The sequence below is a fragment of the Canis lupus genome, chromosome 3 (assembly GCF_003254725.2).
Source record: "Canis lupus dingo isolate Sandy chromosome 3, ASM325472v2, whole genome shotgun sequence".
In the NCBI taxonomy this organism is placed as follows: domain Eukaryota; kingdom Metazoa; phylum Chordata; class Mammalia; order Carnivora; family Canidae; genus Canis; species Canis lupus.
In genome coordinates, this window is record NC_064245.1 from 29,847,398 (window position 1) to 29,867,789 (window position 20,392).

Consider the following 20,392-nt stretch of genomic DNA (forward strand, 5'->3'; position numbering starts at 1 on the left):
ACTGATGTTTGGCTTGCAACTGTCCATCAAATTAAGTGACATTGATGTTTTAGAACTTGAGCCAAAGGCAGTTGGGGAGACATGAAAATATCATTTAACCCAAATAAAAGCCTTGGTGTGTGTCTTAGGACAAAAGGAAGCAAGTGTGTGAAAAATATTTAGGAAAGAAGACATTTCATTTTCTCTTCCTGAACTGACAAAATATTCTATTTAATGCAAAGACTAGATAGGAATGAACACTATGCAGCCAGCATATACAATACACCAATAGCCTTCCACTCGGGTTCTCTTCTAAAAATATTTCCACCATCTAATAAAAATCATTCAATGCTAACATTCAACAAAGCATTCATTCAATTCATCCTCAGTCAGGGTGAAAATCTACTTGGCATGTCTCTTACATGATCTCTGAAATACTGTAGTCGTGAAAGGTAATTCCTCCGTGTTGTTACCATCCGGAACCAGGACTGAATCTAAAAATGAGTTAAACAGAGAAATCAAGGCATTACCAAACAACCTTTAATATCTTTTCACGCAGTCTTTCTAAAGATAATATTGATAGTGTGATAAAAAAGTAGATATTAGCAGCCCACCAAATAATTAACATCCTAAGTCTCATCTTCATCTTCTACTTCTTTCATTGCTTTTTCTCTTGGGGGTTCAAAGCATTTTATACCTTATGGTGGGGAAGGTAATATAGCTTTGTGCCTTTCTGCTTTCATCTCAGTAAATAAAAACCAAGAGGGCAGACATTTTGCTGAGCATAGCAATAGGTCAGGGAATCAAAAACTAAGTCCCAGGTTTCTTCCACCATCCTTTAAAGTCATCCAGTATCCTTTAAGTCTTTACAGGGAAACATGTCTAGAATTCTCATGAGGGACCAATTGGCACCTACAGTGTCCCAAGGCAACAGGCATGTGTTCCATGGTGAGTGCAGCACATCACTAAGGAGCACAATGGGTCTAGATGATGTCATTCTCTGTCTTCACAGTTTAGAGGTCTTATGAATTAATCTCATGTCATTCCAATCTCTGTCCAGCCCTACTATTCCGACTCTAATCTGGATTTCCACATTGTCTGCAAGTTTGTTTCTGGGCAGTCCTCTGGTTTCCAGAACTGAGGAGTGGGTACCCTGGTGCCTTTTCATTTTCTAAACTCACAGCCATCAGACTGGGTCGAGAGCTAGGTTAGACCTGCTTGACCCCCACCCCCACCCCCACACCCCACCCCGAGGTCCTAACTTAGTTCTACTTCCTCTTGTTACTGGCTTTGCATTTGCCTAACAACTAAGGTTAAGTTTGAGCACTGTAAATATTATCAGTGAATACGATAAGAGGATGCTGTTTTCCCCTAGAGCTTAAGTATCAATTTGGACTTGGTAGAGAAAGAGCATTCACTGGTTATGAAATAACTGCATATTTGATTCTCAAAACCACACAGAGGACCTGAGCCAGGTACAGTGTTTTAACAGCCTTGAAGATGATCAGCTATGTGAGTGAGTAATGGATATGGGACTCAAACCTGGGACTTATTTCTGACTTCAAGACTCCTATGTACCCTTTCCATTCTCTGTCTTCCAGGAGCAAAACTAAAATTGAAGGGAAAGGAATAAGTCAAGCACTAAGGTAGGAAGGGATGTTTACCTTCACAATGGAATTGGTATTGTCAACGAACATTTGCCGCCTGCATGAATATGCTTTCCGCTGTTTGTATCCCTTCCAAAAAGCCTGTGGAAAAGAGCAAGTTAAAAAATTCCTTTTGTGCAACAGTTTACTGCTTGATAGAAAGCACAGGAACAGAGTATGTCTCGGGAGGCACTGTGTTGGGCTACTGTCTGGGGCCCTCTCTTCCAAATCCCCCGTGGACACCACTGCTGATGGGTGGACATGTACTGAGCAGAATGCTCCAGCTCACAGCTGAGGCTTGTCTCAAACTTGGGGAAAGCACAGTTAGCAGGTAGAAGCTCAGTCTCCTGTTTGAAAGCTTAATTTATCAAGGCTCTGAGTGACAAAAAGTAATAATAAAATGGGGATCCCTGGGTGGCGCAGCGGTTTAGCGCCTGCCTTCGGCCCAGGGCACGATCCTGGAGACCCGGGATCGAATCCCACGTCGGGCTCCCGGTGCATGGAGCCTGCTTCTCTCTCTGCCTGGGTCTCTGCCTCTCTCTGTGTGTCTCTCATGAATAAATAAATCTTTAAAAATAAAAATTAAAAAAATAGGGGATTATTGGCTCAAAAGTTGGTATTTATTTTTATTTTATTTCATTTTTATTTTTTAAGAGATTTTACTTATTTATTCATGAGAGGCAGAGAGAGAGAGAGAGAGAGAGAGGCAGAGACACAGGCAGAGGGAGAAGCAGGCTCCATGCAGGGAGCCCAATGCAGGATTCAATCCCGGGTCTCCAGGGCCACGCCCTGGGCTGAAGGTGGGCCACCCGGGCTGCCCCTATTTATTTATTTATTTTTAAAAAGATTTTATTTATTTGACACACACACAGAAGGTGAGCGAGCGAGAGCACAAGCAGGGGGAGTGCCAGGCAGGCGGAGAGGGAGAAACAGACTCCCCACTGAGCAGGGAGCCCAATGCCAGGGCTCAAGTCCAGGAATCTGGGATCATGACCCAAGCCAAAGGCAGATGCTTTAACTGACTGAGCCACCTCGCCAACCCCAATAATTGATATTTAAAATGAGTAGTTACTGTCAAATTGCCCTCCAAAAAGTGTAGGACAGACATTTCTTTCCCCAGGGTTTCGCTGAACTAACAAAAATGAAAAAGATTGAGGATATCTAAGCTGATGGCTTCATTTTTATACTTTACTCTCCAGCAAAGTATAGAAACCTTACCTTCCTATACATACAAACCTTACCCTACCCCATTTATAATATAATTGTATATTACCTATATACATATTGAGAATCATATAACAAGTTTTGTAATTTTTACTTCACTTGCCAAACATAATTAAAGAAATTCAAGAGTAGAAGGAAAACGTGTTTACTCACAATTTTACTCTTTCATTGTTTTTTCCTTCCTGGTTTTCCAAAATTCTTTTATCATTTTCTTTTTTGTTTAGAGAACTTTCTTTGCTATTCTTTTAGGGCAGGTATGCTATTGACAAGTTCTCTTAATTTTTCTCTTCATCTAACAAAGTCTTCATTTCCCCTTCATTCCTAAAGAATATTTTTGGTGGATAACGAATACTGTGTTGGACAGTTCTTTCCTTTTAATGTTGTAAGAAATTTTGGGCCATTCCTCCTCATTTCCATAGGCCCTTATGGGAAAATCTTCTGTCATGAGAACTGTTTTACAGATAAGTTGTCGTCCCTATATCATTGCTTTAAAGATTAAAAAATTTTTTTTTTATTTTTCAGAAGTGTGTGATGCATCTTTGGGTACATTTCTTTAAGTTTATCCTCTTTGGGGTTTACTCAACTTCTTGAATCTGTGGTTCTGTGTCTTTGATCACACACAGGAACTTTTGAGACATTTAGTCCAGGGCTTTTTCAGTACTTTCCCTTTCTCTTCACCTCTGAAACTGATGACACAAACATTAAATCTTTTGTTATGGTCCCACAGATGCCTTGAGGCTTTGTTCATTGGTTTTTCCATCTTTTCTCTCTGTTGCTCAGATCTAGTAGTTTCTATAATTCTATTCTCTAGTTCACTAACTTGGTCCTTTGTTCTCTCCATTTTGCTGTTAAGTCCATCCACTGAGTTTTTTTTATATGTTGTTCTATCTCTTAGTTCCAAAATTTGTTGTTGTTTTTTTTACTATCTTCTAGTTCTTTGCCAAGGCTTTATTTTTTCCTTTGTGTGAAGTGTTTATTGCCATATTTTATGGCAGCTTTAAAATCGTCTGATAATATCTCTGTCATCTGTATTGGTATCTATTAATTGTCTTCTACAATTTACAGTTTGCTTGGTTCTTGAAATGTTTATTATCGATTGAAAGGTGGACAAATTCGACATTATGTGGTGACTAATAAGACTCTGGATCTTATTTATTCTGTTTTAGGTGGCTTTCCCTGACATTGTTCTGGCAAGGGAAGGGGGTGGTGATGCTGCCTCATTACTGGCAAGTAGGGGTGGAAGTTCAGGTTCTCCACCTGGCCTCTATTGATGCCTGAGATGGGGGCTGCTTATTAGTGCTGAATGGAGGGGCTGGGAGCTCTACCCCTAAGGCTGGGCCGATTCTACTCTGCCTGGGAGGGAGGGCAGTGGTGCTGTGTTACTACTCCTCACGTGGCCTCCACTGGTAGCAGAAAGCTTTGTGGCAGGTGGCCTCATTACTACTGGCTTGTGATCAAAGTCCACACTCTCCACCTGCCTCCTCTGACACCACCCAGCAAGGAAAGGAAGGGCTGCCACATTACTGTTTTTGTGAGCATGGAAGTTCAGGTTCTGGGGAGCTGGGTACCTTGTTAGGGTCTACCAGGGTGAAATGCCAGGGTCTCAACTTTGTGGCATGAGTGGTATGTGTGTGTGTGGGGTCACAGTTTTGTTTTTCTGTGCTGTTTGGCTAGAGTTAGAGTGGTTATAATCTAAAAGTTTTGTCTTTCTGGGCTACACCTTTCTTGGTCCTTTGGCTACAAAGAAAAGGCTTTTGTTGGAGTTTCTGCCTGCATTTTTGTGTTGCCAGCCTCTGCAGCAACAAGTCTGAGATACATAAAGCTAAAAGAAAATCACAGAATTCACCTCCATGTCCTTCTTGGGTCTCAAGGTTCCCAAGACAATCTACCTTTCCTCTCTCCATTTTTCATAGTGCTGTGTTTGTTTACATATAATGTCTGGGGCTTTTAGCTGTACTTAGAGGAAAGAATAGGGAAAAGTAGCTGTGTTCTGTATTCCCAGAAGTGGGAGACAAGCCCAAATAGTTTTTAAGTAGCCAATGTTTTAGAGTTTCCTATACTATTAAGGTCATATGAATTTATTCCTTGATAGATTACAAGATTTAAAAAAATCAGAAATGTAAAAAGTAGGTATGTTTCAAGAGAGCCACCTGAAAAGCTATTAAAACTGAGTTCTTCCAGGTGATTAGTTTTAAAATGAACATATATACTTGATTAATTTTCTGCATGTGAAAAACAACACAATAGAAAAAAGATGACATTCATGATAGCAAAAAATAATGGAGTTAACTTTAGAAATAGGAATAAATTTAATGCTCTACAGTGAGAAAGATTAATAAACGGAGAGATATACTGATTACTGAACTGGAAAATTCATTATTGTAAAGATGCCAATCTCCTGAATAAACTAAAATCTCCATGTAATTATTACAGAAAATTCAGGAAAGGGTCTGGAACTTTATCAGCTGCCTTTGCACTACTGAAACGAGCACATGTTTTTCTCCTTTAAGCTATTGGGTTGATAAGGACTTACATAAGAAGGTAAATTATTGACGTTTTAAAACTGGATTTAGCTTCATAGTACTTCTCAAAATTTAACATGTATACAAATCATCACAGGGTCTTTTTAAAATGCAGATTTGAACTGAGAGGGTCTGAGTGGGGCTTCCAGGTAATAACAGTGCTGGTATATGCTCTACACTTCAAGTAATAAAGATCTAAGCAAAGATAAAGGATTTTTAATTGATGGCCCATTTAGAAAAAGCCACCAGGGGATCTGTCGGTGTGGCATTTCTGAAAGATGGGAAAAACTGTTCTCTGATGTCATCAACAATTGCTTGCAAAGTGGCCCAATGGTGCTAGAGAGACCAGGGGAAGTGGACCCTAATTGTGGGTTAATGGAATCTTTTTTTTTTTTTTTTTTAAAGATTTTATTTGAGAGAGAGAGAAAGAGCCGGCGGGGGGGGGGGGGGGGGGCGGGGGTAGCAGGCTCCCCGCTGAGTGAGCAGGGGGGCCTGTCATGGGACTTGATCCCAGGATCCTGAGATCATGACCTGAGCCACCCAGGTGCCCCAGGTTAATGGATTCCATGGCAAGCTAACTAGTAACATTCATTGTGATGGGTCTCTGTGGTGCTTATGTTTTTGTGGGTTAAAACTTTGAAAGCACAGAAATCTAAATAAATATATAAAATATATCCCATTTCTGAATCCAAACTGAAATGCTTAAGTTCTTACTTCTGCTTTTCTCGAATCATCTAAACTCTAGAAAAACTATTAATCTTATTAGCTCAGAGTCACCAACCTTCTGGATAATCTGTCATAGTGAAGGCTGATGTACTACTGATGCATTCTTGCACTGGGAGAATGAACCCATTTGTCCAATATTTACTGTTTTTTAAAATACTAAGGATTCAATGCTCAACAACTGGATTTTCTTTGAGATTTCATTTTGTATTTCATCTCTTTATTGATAATGTAGATTTTTCTGGAATTGTTCTGTACTTATATTTTAATTGTAACCTTCTCAACCAAAGCAACTTTGCTAGGTATAGAATTTTTGGTCAACAGAAGCAGAATACTATATGCCTCTTATTTGTCAAAATTACACGTTCTTTTACAGTTTGTAAGCTTTGGCACTACCAGGACTGGCTTTTCTTATTCTGTGCAAATAGAACTACTGTGCTAGGCCATCAGATTGCAGGCTTTTCTAATTAGAGTCTGTTTATTAAAAACAATTTTGGGTATATAGTTGGGAGAAAGGAGTTATTGATGAAAAAGCAAAAGGAAACAAAATTCTAAACCATAAAGCCATTCACAAGAAGCTTTCTGCAGACAATTAGAGACAGAAGGTGTTTACAGAAGTGTCAATCTTCTCTAACTAGTATAAGAACTTGTGGGAAAATTTATAATAGCCATCTTTTTGTTACATTTTCTTTTTTCTTTCCATAAATATATTTTCTGTGTAATGCTTCTTTAACAAAGGAGTCTTTCAAAATATCTAGACCTCAAAGGTTATTGCTCTGTTTTACAGATTTTACAATTGTCAATCTCTAGAAAATGTGGCTTGCTAAATTGGTTGCCTTGTTTGGTAACTTGGCAACCAGGACAATAATATTCAAATTACCAACCCCAATTTCTGAAGCACAAATCCTCGTGTGATCTCTTAGCCAAGAAAGTCCTAAACATTTATCTCTTTACCTTCTTAGCTTAAAGGTGGACAATCCATTGATCTTCTAGAGTAGTTGCTTACATTAAAACAACGTGATAAAGGATTGTCACATCAGGTCACCCCCTTCCTCCCCACCTGCAGACTCTGCCGCTGCTCTGGACAATCTGCAAGTTGCTTCAGAGGAGCTAGTTGTTTCTCTTTCTTTGGGGGGAAGCTTGTGGCACTCTCTGATGTTCAATAATTCATTGCTTCCATTATTCCCAGGACTAGGTTTGGGTATTTGTCACTATTATGTTTCTTCCTAAGAAGTGGCATTCCAGCTTTCCTCAGTTCCAAGAAAAAGAAATACCAAGCTATCTACTTTCTCCCCTTTCAGTTTTGCCGATCTTCTTCTGTGTCACACCAACGATCTCGATGTTGTCCTCAGCATCTGTCCTTGGCGCCATCATCTCTTCATTACTAACACTACTGAGCAACCTCAGGGCCATAAACCGTGCTAGTCTGTCATGTGAATTATCCAGCTTCATTCTCACAACTCAGCCACAAAATGAGTATGAAAATGCAAGTGCGTTTTAAATCAATTCTTTTCCTCAACTTTTTGTGAGCGTTTTCTCGAGCTGACCACATGTTGCAGTTATTCTGATCGTTTGTTGGGCATTTTGCAATTGTGAGTTCATTTACATTCTACAATGTCACTATTTCTCTTCCTTTTTTTATTTGTCAGTTATCTTTGAATGTTTTGTCTTGTTTCACTGAACCCATCTTTTGTTTAGTTCCTTGAAAGCATGAAAGAGTTTCAGCATAAAAATTTGTCTGCTGGAGTAAGAGTGTCCCTAAATGTTAGTTTACTTAATTTATATCTACATCTTATATTTACTTATTTTTTTGAAATAAAATATTCCTTTTAGTTTGAGATTATTTTCTGGCTCACTCATTTGTAAATGTTATCAGAGTCTTCTTACTGTTCAAAAATAACACGGCTTTTTCCCTCTCACTGCTTTCAAGAGATTCTATGTCTCTCGGCCATGAGAGACAAATCATATGACAGTGAATTTCTCAGGAGACACCTTGGGTACCTTCTGATTGGTTCCATAGTACTTGAGGCAGAGGACTGGCTAATGATGCCATATATTCTCTGTACTCCTCTTCAGTTCCTTGGGAGGAGACTGAGAGTGGTGGAACTGGGATGTGGCTGGCCTCAGCGTGGGAGCCGTCTCTCTGAATTTGTTAAGACTACTGTGTCTCGAACTGATTCAGCCAGCTAGGAAGGTTGAGCTGGTTTATGGAGTCAAAGTCCTCACATTTCAGATCATGCCCCTCATTCAAGGTGAATTGGCCATATTGACTAGAAGATGAGAGTAGCATAATACCCTTTGGTTCATGGTCATCTGGTTTTGTGGGTCAGCAAATTTCTGCTGAATCCATATTCATTTCCAGTCTATAGCTTGCCTCTATACCTCTTGCCTTCCTCATTAGAATACTATCAAAGGAGTAGGAAAAGAACCCCAAAAACAAAAAAGAAGGCAGGGTGACTTCACATTTCTATGGTTTCTTCTTTCATCCTACTGCCTCTGCTGAGATGAAGGAAAAAGGCTCCAGATGATTGCTATTACTCTTTCCCCAAGCCCTCTCATGACTTCGGTCCTAGGTCCTAATAACAGATGGATTTTATACCTGTGTGCTCCAAAAAGGTACTCCAAATAAAACATTGCTCTATGTCCCGAGACTGGGCAGTTCAAGGTTGGCTCAAATTGTGTCAGGTTGGCTGACACTCTTTAATTCTGTATAAAATTAGAGCCTTAGCATCAGCGTGGAGGATCTATCTTTAGGCTTTTTTTTTTCTTCCACTTTCTGTATGTTTTGCCTGCCATGTGTTTAAAGAAGAAATAAAGTGGAAAACTTACTGGTTCAGCTAAGAAATATTCATTGTCAGGCTTATTGGAGAGTTTTCTTCTTAAAATTAATCATTTCTGCCTTTAACATCTTAAGCTCTGAACAAATTCAAATATTTAAGTATCTATCATACATAAGATATAACAATACAAAAATTTGAAAAACTTATTTTCTGCCCTGGATGATATAGTTAGGTGAGGAAAGCAGGTAAGAACACCAATGATCACAAAAGAGGAATCTCCAACTTAAAAGCTTCCAATTTGGGAAATTTTTTAGTTATTGGCCAATGCAAAAACCCACCAAGTGCTGTTCATCAATAACGGTATCACTTTGGATGCACAAAAAAAAGACACACCACCTTTTGGAAGTCAACAAAGTAGTTGGTAGAGGGTAGTAGCAGAATATAGGGGAGAAACATCTAAGTTTGCCAAGTTCCTTAGCAACCAGAAAGTTCGGACAAATTATGCAAGCTTAAGAACAACTCATAACCAAACAGAACAGGAGGATTTCTCCTAGAGGCCTAAATGAAGAGTATGTAAGCGAGAAGATACTCTTGGAGATGTGAAATCCATTTCATTAGCTCTTCCATTCTTTCAGTCTAGAGGAAAAGAACATAGATGTGCCACTCAACATCCACTAGCCACTGAAAAACATTCATAAACCACCCAGTTTAGAAAGTAGATGACCCAAGGAGATTCAACTTTTTAGAGAAGCAGATTTCAACTCTGATCTGAGGAGTCCCTCTGGCTCCACCTAGGTAGGTGGCAGGCAGACCTCTGTAAGTCCATAGTGCCCCTTGATGGTCTGCAAAGGTGAAAAATCATTCAATGGCTTTCCCATCTCTGTGCCTTAAAAAAGCAGGTTTGGGGGCAATGATTAAGGGAAAATCTGCAGTCAGAATTTTTAATTAGAATGTCATACTAATGGCATTATTATCAAATAAAGTGTCTTCAGGGGACAGGGCAGTTTCCTGTAACTAGTGGTAGGTGATTCACATACCTGTATTTTGACCACATGCTTTTCTTGTTCATACAAATATGATTTCCTAGCTTCATACTCTTTCCTAAGAAGGGATCCTGCACTTGTGGCTTGAAGGCGAAGAAGCAAATCATCAGAAGCAGACCACATCTTTTCTCGAACATAATCTGTTGTGACTTCCTCAATTATGTCCTGGCAAGAGATATTTCTTTTGGTTACACTTCACACATCAGGTGAAAGGAGCATAGAGGCTAGCTTCTGGAGATTTTATCTTTGAGAAAAAGATCTGGATAGCTCTTTCTGGCCTGGTTTAAAAAAACAGACTTGACCAGAGCCAAGGGATGAACTGGCTTAGCTTCTTTCTAGCAACATGCTTTTGAATCCTTTGTACGTGCTGCTGTGCTGCTATGAGAATTTGGTTGAGTGATCTCAGGATCTAGAGGTGGAGGTGCTGGCAAGGACCAGGTGTGAGGCCTGAGCTCCAGGGTGTGAAAAGGACAAGGATGAGTACAGTATGAATATGCATATGCATCGCCTCCTCCCTGCCCAGGGCTGCCAAGGAAAAGACAGCAGTGGCCATGATGTTTTCTGGCTCCTTTGACCCCTTCTTGTTCAGGCCAGAGTAGGCACAGCTCTGCAATGAGCCAGGAGAAGCTCAAAATAAACCTAGGAGAAAATAAAAGACTTGGGGCAGAAGGAAAGGGGGCAAGAGAAGAAAGACAGGCGCTACCATGGCCAGACAGGGGGAACCCTGTCGGAATGAGAATGAACGAGGCAAAAGGAGGAAGGGGGACTGTGAAAAGTCTTTATGTGGGTTATGAACTGGGTTTGCTTTTTATGTTTGTAAGAGATGCAAGTCAAGACTGGACTCACTTCTATGGCTGGTGCCTTTGATCAGCTGTGACTGGAATCAGTAGATACTTAATTTAAAAAATTACAACCGAAATAATAAAAAAGATGCTTAAAAACCTTTAAGAGAAGACACATTTACAGTCATGAAATCAGTACTTTCAGATTGTCTAGAAGAAATGATTTTTTTTTTTTTTTAAGCAGAGTAAGACCTTCCACTTTTTAATAATCCTAATGGAATGATGCTTAATTTCACAAGGTTACTCCTCGGGCATCTTTGGATGCCACTGGAGCAATTGTTAGCTCTGAAGTTTAACTCTTTGATGCTGCTTCACAGTTTGATATATCTTTTCAACTACAGCATATGGCTTTTCCATATTGTCCACAGTTTCATTTTGCTACAAAGTAGCACTGATAAGGCACTGACACAGTACTATTTTCTTGTAAACTGTGGCAATCTTGAATATTTGAAATTAGTTATTTAACTCTTCTTCACTATCTTCTTGTCATTCAGGATTTCTGGTGGCATTGTTAGCCCCAGGCCACAGGTTTTTCTCTGAGTCTTAGCAAATATCATACCGGTGATTGGATCCACAAAGTTGCTATACTGCAATATCTTTGATCATGGAGACTTTTAATAATTCTTTAAGACCTACATTTGCGTACTCTTTTTTTTCCTGAAATGGAACTAAACTATTACTAGTATTTTCTCTTTAAACGTACTATGATGCATGGATCAAATAGCAATTTTCAAATTTTGTGGGTCCAACTTTGGTCTCAAGTCCAAAGCAGTCTCATGAACATCTTTTCAAGAATATTTCCCCCTAAAAAGCATTACTGACCTTTAAAAGGATAAATGTATCTCTGTGATAGGTGGTGAGGGGGAAAGAAAAAGACTTTCTGAATACTGACAACCAAGAAATTATTACTAACTGAGCTTTTGTGTCAAGGCAAACCTAATGATTGACTTCTTAGGATAATGTACCATTCCAAATAAACTATGAAAGCTTTCTTGCCCTTGTTCTGTCTGGTGGTGGTAGGCCAATATGGAAATAATTGTAAAAGTTAGTAGCCATGTGGCCATATCCAACTGCATTCATGAAGACTTTATCTCAAGCCTTTGATAAATCAGTTCTTTCCTCTCTTACTTCCATGATTCAAAAATAGAAAAGTAATCACATTTATCTGTTCATAGTATAGTTTCATCAAACACAAACCTCCTACCTCAATTTCTTTTGCCATGAGCCATGATTCTTTAGGCAAGTAGGATTCAGGCATGACCCAGGAAATCTCTTTTGAATCGATGTTGTAGTAGTACTCATATTTATCCTGGAGGAACAGTTTGAGCCACGAGCCTTCGGCAGACACTAAAGAAGGAAGTTTGTTACATTCTAGAGAGAAACACTGAACCCTTCAACAGAGTGTAGTTTCTCAGTATGTAAAATAATCTAATGAATAGTTTTTCACCAACTATTTGGATGGTCTAAGTTAAAATAACGAGAATTGAGTCACTAATATGGAGTGAATTCTAGGCATTCCATGGCAGCTCTCAACTCAGCCCAATCAAGAGGACAGACTAATGTCTTCTAACACAGGGCTCTAGACCTCAAATTTCTCATGAGGATGAGAGGGGTCACAGATGGCTAACAAGAAGGAAAAGCAAAGAATATACAGCCCTGGTAGATGTGAACAGCACATCACAGCACAGGTGGACAGAAGAGACCAAGAAGCAAGAATCTTCTTTGCTTAGGAAGTCTTCCAGCAACTTCTCTGAGAATGAGTAATCTGGAAGAACTGTGACCCACTGTTTAGGGAAAGCCAATAATCTGCATTAAACCAAAGCAGAAGTGACTCGTCTTTCCAGACAACTTTATCTGCCATATGCAAACACTAAGGTCACTAAGCAGGGAGGAAGAAAATGTCTGGTTTGACTTGTCTTGTTCTCTACAACCACACAAAAGAGAAAAAATTGCAGAAAGGATTCAATATGGGGGGAAGGATGTACTAGGAAAAAAACCTTGGCAGTCATGGCTTAATGAGGTAAGAAGAATATTTCCTCCTCAAGAATTCATGGGCTAAACATCCTATTTAGAAATCTGTTTATTTTGTTGAATGGTCATGATTCCTGTCCCAGACCAGTGAGCTAAAAACAACAAAAATAAACATAAGGATGATCTGACCTCGATCAATCCAAGCCAACTCCTGTCAAGTGAGCATTAGACTACATGTCTTTGTAGAGAAATCAAAGTTCAAGTGAATTTCCTTATAGAACATTTAAATGGATTCAAATAACTAAGCAGGGGTAATGTCAAGGACCCTTGGATATATGTCGATTCTTTACTTGGTTTTAAGTACTCCTCAACTGTTCTGTCCTTGCCCAGGAAAAGAGATGTATCTCTTTTCAAATGGGCAGTCAGACAGCTGTTATCTGCATAGAAATGCTGGTCTATTGGAAAATATATTGTACGGTCAAATTAGGATGATCACAACTAATCATTATGGATTTAAGGTAACTCCTAGGTTTCTGAACAGGGAATTTGGGGATTTATGACTACATACACCAGAACATGGCACAAAGGAGGAGGGGTAGGCAAATGTAGTGGACAGAAGATAAATTAAACTTGGGTCAGGATGGACTTGAAACTGAACTTAACCCTCGCATCAATACTATTATACAATTCTTTCTCCATGAAGGATGAGGTAGGGGACACTACGGTGATTCTGGATGAAGAGATGTGAAGGAAACAGAGAGGGGCTCAACAGGGATCAGATGCCAAGCAAGAAAGAATGGCCAATAGCCCTCATTACACTTCATTAATGGGCAATTTGCTACATTGCAGAGTGCAATCTCTAAGTTGGAAATGCATCAGACAAACTTAAAAGTATGTAGGAAGTCTATGGGAAAGATCTCCAATTTATCTAAAGAAAAAATTTTTTTTTCCTCCAAATTCCACTTTTTAGGCCACTACTGTACAGTAGTTTCCCAAAGAAGAGAAGTCCATGACCTACGATATGGTGCAAATAAACACAGCCTGTGAGTCAGGACACCTGCGTCCTTAATAGGACACCAGGTGTTCAGTAGAAATCTCTACAAGAGTGGTGTGTTGATGATCAAAAATTGACCTCTTCGTTTGTCATAGTCTCCCTCTACCAAAATCTCATGAACGTGTTTGTAAATCTGAAAAATGATTATTAGGCTCATGATCTCACAGATACTTTCCAGAGCCTACATTTCATAGTCTGCCATTGGATTGAACAGGCATAAATGCTTGCCAAGGTTATTGATCTGATCCCTTGGAGACCAGTTCACTCTACTCTATTCCATATTTTTAAACTTACTCTTTACTCCTACTAAAGATTGCGCAATCATGTACCATTTGTTTCAAAAAGCATAGAAATATTAGTGTAAAAATCAGTTTGTATCTCTAGAGAAATGGATCAACAAGCAAGCCCTACATAAAGCAAAATCTCCTTAAATACTGTATTTTCTCAAGTTTATGATAACATCCATGTATAGCCACCAAGTTAATCTGAGCTTTTTAAAAAACAAAAAAAAGTACATCTAAAACTTTTTCTTTATCAAGACAAAAAATGCATTAGAAATTTTCATTTGAAAGCATTATTTGTCTTAAAATTAATACAATACCACAGACATCATATTCAGAATGACATTTAGTTGGTGCTAAATGACTAAAAAGCTTACCACTTTTAGATTTGTGCTCTTTTGCCTTTGCAAGGGCATTATAGTACCTGTCAGCACATTCAGGGATTATGTCATTTGTATTGGGCATAGAAGGCTTCAAAAGAGACAAAATATCACTTGGCTTTTCTTTCTCCAAACACTGATTAACATCGATGACCAGTGTAATCCCTGCATAATGAAAAAAAAGTTTCTGTTAATGGTTATCTTCTACTTACCCGAGAGGTGTGCAAAGATATAGCTCAACCTTTCAGAAATGCATTTGCATTAAACCTTTTACCCTTTCAGAGTATGCAACACCTAAACCCAAGACAGTCACCAACTCACTTACCAGTTTAGGTTGTAAGAAGAACAAGATCCCACAGGAGCATGTCTTATTAACAGTATTTCCTGGTTGCCCTCATGTGGTATGAAGGCACTAGGTTTTACTCACTGTATGATCTGTAAGTGAAGTGAATGCATACTAACAGTAGATATGTAGTTCTTACGTAGGTCATCAATCAGTATTTGAGAAATATTCTTCTGAAGACATTGATTTATTTTAGAATAAGTAAAAATCCTGATATTCTCTTGTACAGTGCTAATATACTACACAAGGTTTGTCATAGGCAAGCTAAACAAATGTTCTAGAAAGGCAAAGGTATAGCTGGTGGACATAGGCAATCAAGTCCAGAAACTTAATTCCGAAACCAGTTTAGACCTAAAAAACATCTTATCCCCTTTTAAATTTCTGCCTCTCTCCATAAATCAAAACATACTGAACTCTTCGTTGTCTTCAAAGTTAATATGGTGAGTTCTTTATTATCTACTTTAGTTGCAGCTAAGAATATTCTGGCCCAACCAATGAAACTACTGTTTTCACAAACCATAAATGCACTGAGTTAGAAACATAGAACAACAAAAACAAAAGAAACCAGGTTAAAACACTTTGTAGACAAAAAAAAGTTTTTGAGGAAAAGGGGAGAGATGGATTCCCTCCCTCCCTCCCTTCCAAACACACACATGTCAATCTCTACCATACAAATGCCTAATGGTATATTGGTGCCATCAAATTATGTTCACATGTGTGTGGAAGCAAGCAAGAAAAATGGAGTTTGACTTTCAACAGCCTGGAATCAAGGTCACGCAAATCCTGGAGGAACACATACAGAATCAGGAACTTCTGTAGCCAACTTCAACTGCTGCAGAGCAAAAGGCACAACAGTGTGTTCTTGGGCTTACAGGAGTTAACAGGAATGGATAAGCAGTTAGCCTTTCCTCTTCTTCAGGAAAGCTTTCAAGGATGGGACAAACATGGTACCGGTATTTGAGAGGTCTATGGTCTCAGAGAAGTAGAAGGAACAAGTAAATGATCAAGAATCCTCACATGAATTACATCTGACAGCTTCATCTAACCAGTAAAATGGTGTATTCTTTAAAAGATGGGTATTATGAAAGCATGCATTTCTTGCATCTAGAAGTGTGCTTTATCATCAAGTACTGACCTGTAAGTAGTAGGTCCACAGGTTCATTTTCTAGGTAACCGAAGCTTACTCCTCATCTTAACAGAACCATTTTTCATGAAAATCTAAAGCCCTGGAGAAAACCCTAAGAGAACAGTTTCTACCCTTCTCATCATTTTATCCACAGTCCCTGGTACACAGTAGGTGCTTAATGTTTGCTGAGAGCTGCCAGAAGAGTCCTTCCTGCCATTATATGGTGCTATAATACCCCAAGTAGTATGTTCAAGTACTATGGAGGTGTTTGGGCTTCTTTGTTCTTGCACTAAATGGCCTCAAACTCCTCTGCTTTTAGTTTTCCCCTCCTGGCCTACCAGCTCTCTGTTCTTGCTGCTGTGTGTTTGCACAGAGCAACCAACACCTAACTGCCTGGTAATTCATGGCTTCTGCTATGCTCTGAGGTAGGAAGAGACACAACCAGACATGTTAGCTTTATTCCTAAGATAAGAATACACAGGCTCCAGGTATCTGGCCAAGAGGTCCCCAAAGAGTATAGTAAACCAGTTCCAGGCCACAGGCTTTGAGACATCTTTTTTTAAAAAATATTTTATTTATTTATTCATGAGAGACAGAGAGAGAGAGGGAGAGGGAGAGAGAGGGAGGGAAGAAGGGAGGGAGGGAGGGAGGGGCAGAGACATAGGGCAGAGGGAGAGGCAGGCTCCATGTAGGAAGCCCAATGTGGGACTCGATCCCAGACCCCAGGATCATGCCCTGAGCCCAAGGCAGGTGCTAAACCGCTGAGCCACCCAGGTGTCCTGAGACATCTCTTTTGATTGCTTTTTTGCTTAATCTGTGGGATGTGGTTTAGTTCCAGATAATTTAAGATGTCACATAAATGGTCTACATAAAGTCGGGTATCTTTGTGGTAAGAAACATATTAAGAAATCTCCCATAAATCTCCTAAAAGACTGGAAAGAAATATGTTACATCTTAAGTCATATACTGGCAGTCTTTCTCTAAGGCATGTATTCTCTCAAAAGAGTTGAAATAATTCCTAGCAGGGCAAAACATTGGTTCTTGGGAGGAGGGGGCAAAACATCTTTCTGTGCATAAAGCATAGATTTACATATGGTACCTACACAGATACACAATATATGTGTGGTATCAAAATTTCGTGGTGAGAAGTAATTAGGAAAAATCTCTCTAAAAAAATTCCTTAAGGTACAATAATAGGAGAAGGTTGGGAAATATTGCTCCGAGTCAAAAATAGAGACACACATACTTTAAGCAAAGAAGCTCCAGTGAACATGAACACTAGGCCCAAAAGAAGGAGAACTGAGTTACTCTGCTCTTTTAAGTCTTGTCTATGGTAAAACATATTTTTTTTTTGTTCATGAATTTTTATTCATTGAAGCCAAATGATGGGTTCATTGGCTGATGATTACATTACTCATCTCTTTTTATGTGTATATAAAATTATATGTACACACATATATATACTCATATATACAAATATATTTACACATATATAACACTTTTTCTTTTATCAGATTATCTGGGAGTGGGTTTGATGCTTACAACATGTGACTAGAATCTGTTTTAAGTCTTCATACAAAGGAGAAAGAATGCTTTTTTTTTTTTTGAAAGAATGCTTTTAAAGGTAAGATTAAACTCCTTTCTGACAAACTGGAAAATTCTCATCTCAATGTCAGAGTATAGAAGGTCTTACTTCAGAGTATCTTTTTGGTGTTATGTATCATAGAAGAAACAGTGTCAACTCTTCCAAGGCACAGGATAGAGGTAGAAGATAGGATTTAGGGAAGCCTGGGTGGCTCAGCAGTTGGGCGGCTGCCTTCAGACCTGGGCGTGTTCCTGGAGTCCGGGGATCGAGTCCCACGTCAGGCTCTCTGCGTGGAGCCTGCTTCTCCCTCTGCCTGTGTCTCTGCCTCTCTCTCTCTGTGTTTCTCATGAATAAATAAATAAAATTATAAAAAAAAAGAAGATAGGATTTTAAATGTGTAGATCTGGAGAACATAGTCACACATATTTAAGGAAGCCTCTGCCTTTCATAGTCAGTAGAACCGAGTCTCAATGGAAAAAGCAGAACAAACTTGACATTTGCAGGTCACATTGTAGGAAGAACAGGAATAAAATGAATAAGATGACTTCTAAATTGGTTCGATTTCTAAGAGAAAAAGTGTAACCCTTTCAGATCATTTGAGTGAGTATTTTACAATCTAATTTTTTAAAAGTATTTTTTCAAACTGTGGCTTCCTTCAGTTTTATATTTAAGTTTAGATATCTTATGTATGCATCTCAAATTTATTTTTTTTTTAAGGATCAGAGTGCTAGAATGGAAAGACTTCAAAGACCCTAAGGGTATAAAAGTTCAGGTTGGGAGAAATGCACATATTTTTACAGGCAAAGAAAATAAAAACCAGATGTTCCCCAGAGTTTCCGAAGTTTAAAACTATATCTTTGGGGGCGAGACTAAGGAATCTCAACAGCATTCTATGACCTGATACAACACGATACATCCTAATTATGCCATGAATGGACAGGTTATGAACAACACTTCCAGGAATCTTCAAATAGGTTATTTGTATATACAGAGTGTTAGTGTATCATTCTCGAAGCTACTCTAGAACATCATGTGATTCTTCATACAATTTCTTTATGAAAAGAGAGGCTTAGAATAAAATTAAAAACTTAATCATTTGAGCCAATGAAGGGATTTGGCCAGTTGCTGAGTATGTCTATTCCACTTATACATTCTAGACCTCGGGAAGTAATCAAGACTGGTTTGAGGACTCAGCAGGAGAGAGAATGAGATAAAACCCCACTGATCACTTGACCTCTGTTAGCCCCTACTCTGACTGGTGGACCCCAGGGACATTTTGCATTTCCCATAAGTAATGTCAGTTCAGAGCCAATGTCCTGTAATCCCTGAGAAGTCTGATTGTGTCTTTTCCTCTCAGCACAGCCACCACAGTAGAGATAGTAGACTTCTTTAGGGGAAGTCTGGACAAAAGATGAACTATGTAAGATTTTGAAAGTGTAGTTGTTTGTTCTCAAGAGGACCTGGTGTCCCCTTCATTCAAGAGGTTCTTGGTCTATAAATGGCTTAAGTCTGGGAATTGATTTAGCGGCTATTTAATGTAATCTTTGCTCTTGTTATTCGAGTTACACTTCCATTCATTTGACCTAGAACTCTTCTTCCACTAGTACAAATCAATTATGAATTTAGTAGATGGTCTATTTCACTTCCAGGAATGCCAGGGTCAATTAGCCAATTCTGTTGGTCTCTGTGAGTCAGGTTATTCTGATGACTGCTTTGACTCTGCTGTCCATTTCAGTAACCACACCCATTTGGCTTCCATGATTAAGTGCTGCCATCTGTCCTCTAAGGCCTGCCCACAGGTTTTGGACTCATCAGCCTCTCCACAACTGCATGAGCCAATTCCTTAAAATAAATCTCCTCCTTTCTCTTTCACTATATATGTGTGTGTATATAGGTACGACATACTTTTCAGAGAAACAACTATTTATCTACACACTCACAAACACACATATATACAAAGTCTTTATATGTTGCTCTGCTTTTTTTTCCAGAGGAAAAAAAATTTATATAGCTCTGTTTCTCTGAAAAATCCTGACTAATACAATGGAAGGCATGGTAGGGAGGACAGGCATTACTAAGCAGACTGGGCTTGTGTCCTAAGAACCAAAATTAAAACAGGGCTTGATAAAACTATAAATTTGAGAGTTTAGAAACCACTTTTTGCTTACTGGATTCATTCAGTAACATCCTCAGATTTTGTCAGAGTTAGCATCTAATCACTGAAAACAGTGCCACCACAATGAATCTTGTTTTTGTACATACACTCAACAACTGAAATCGCTAAGGGTCCAAGTCTTGTCAGAAATTTAAACTACATAATTTTAAAAATTACTAAAATAAAAAATAATAATTCAGTGGCATAACCAGCAAGGCACACTGGGCCAGCAAAAGGGGGTGAGGGCTTACACTGTTTTGCTTTGTCCTTGTCCATGTTGGCCTCATTGACCGCATGCTGTATCTCATCCAGCCAAAGAACTTTGGAAACACTTTCAGAGTCCTGGAAGTATTGTCATAGAATAAAAGAAAGAACAGTGAATGATGATTAAACAGAATCAATAACTGCTTTTCAAGAGCCATTTTATTTTTTTATTTTTTATTTTTTAAATTTTTTTTCAAGAGCCATTTTAATAGTTTCCACAAACTCTCATTCATCAGCTACCAAGAACTGTCATATACTGTACAAACTATTAATGAAATAACCCCCAAATCCAACCTCTCCTCCCTTTTCCACTGCCACCCCTTTAGTCCAGCCTACCATCATCTCTCACCTTGACAGGTGCGTTGGTCTATTTGTTTTTGTTGCTTCCATCACTGCCCTCAACTATAGTGGTCCTCTACAGAGAAGCAGATGATCCCTCTGCTTAAACTCCTCCACAGAGTTCCCCCTGCACTT

General features: G+C 39.0%; 1 protein-coding gene and 1 long non-coding RNA gene across 3 annotated transcripts in view; one reads left to right on the top strand and one right to left on the bottom strand.

The window, feature by feature from the left end:
* IQGAP2 (IQ motif containing GTPase activating protein 2) overlaps positions 1–20,392 on the bottom strand; it is a 288,002-nt gene that overhangs the window by 49,689 nt on the left and 217,921 nt on the right. The window contains exons 14-19 of one of the 2 annotated variants that reach the window (XM_025438204.3): positions 19,906–19,996; positions 14,443–14,610; positions 11,964–12,106; positions 9,912–10,082; positions 1,644–1,727; positions 402–473 (exon numbers count right to left, since the gene is read on the bottom strand). In XM_025438204.3, the coding sequence (XP_025293989.3) occupies positions 402–473; positions 1,644–1,727; positions 9,912–10,082; positions 11,964–12,106; positions 14,443–14,610; positions 19,906–19,996 (729 nt within the window). The remainder of the gene's footprint in view (positions 1–401; positions 474–1,643; positions 1,728–9,911; positions 10,083–11,963; positions 12,107–14,442; positions 14,611–19,905; positions 19,997–20,392) is intronic. The other variant, XM_025438205.3, reaches the window with a different exon arrangement.
* LOC112653903 (uncharacterized) lies at positions 987–1,713 on the top strand. Its single transcript, XR_003132610.3, has 3 exons — positions 987–1,123; positions 1,355–1,495; positions 1,581–1,713. It is a non-coding gene; the product is annotated as an uncharacterized LOC112653903 (long non-coding RNA).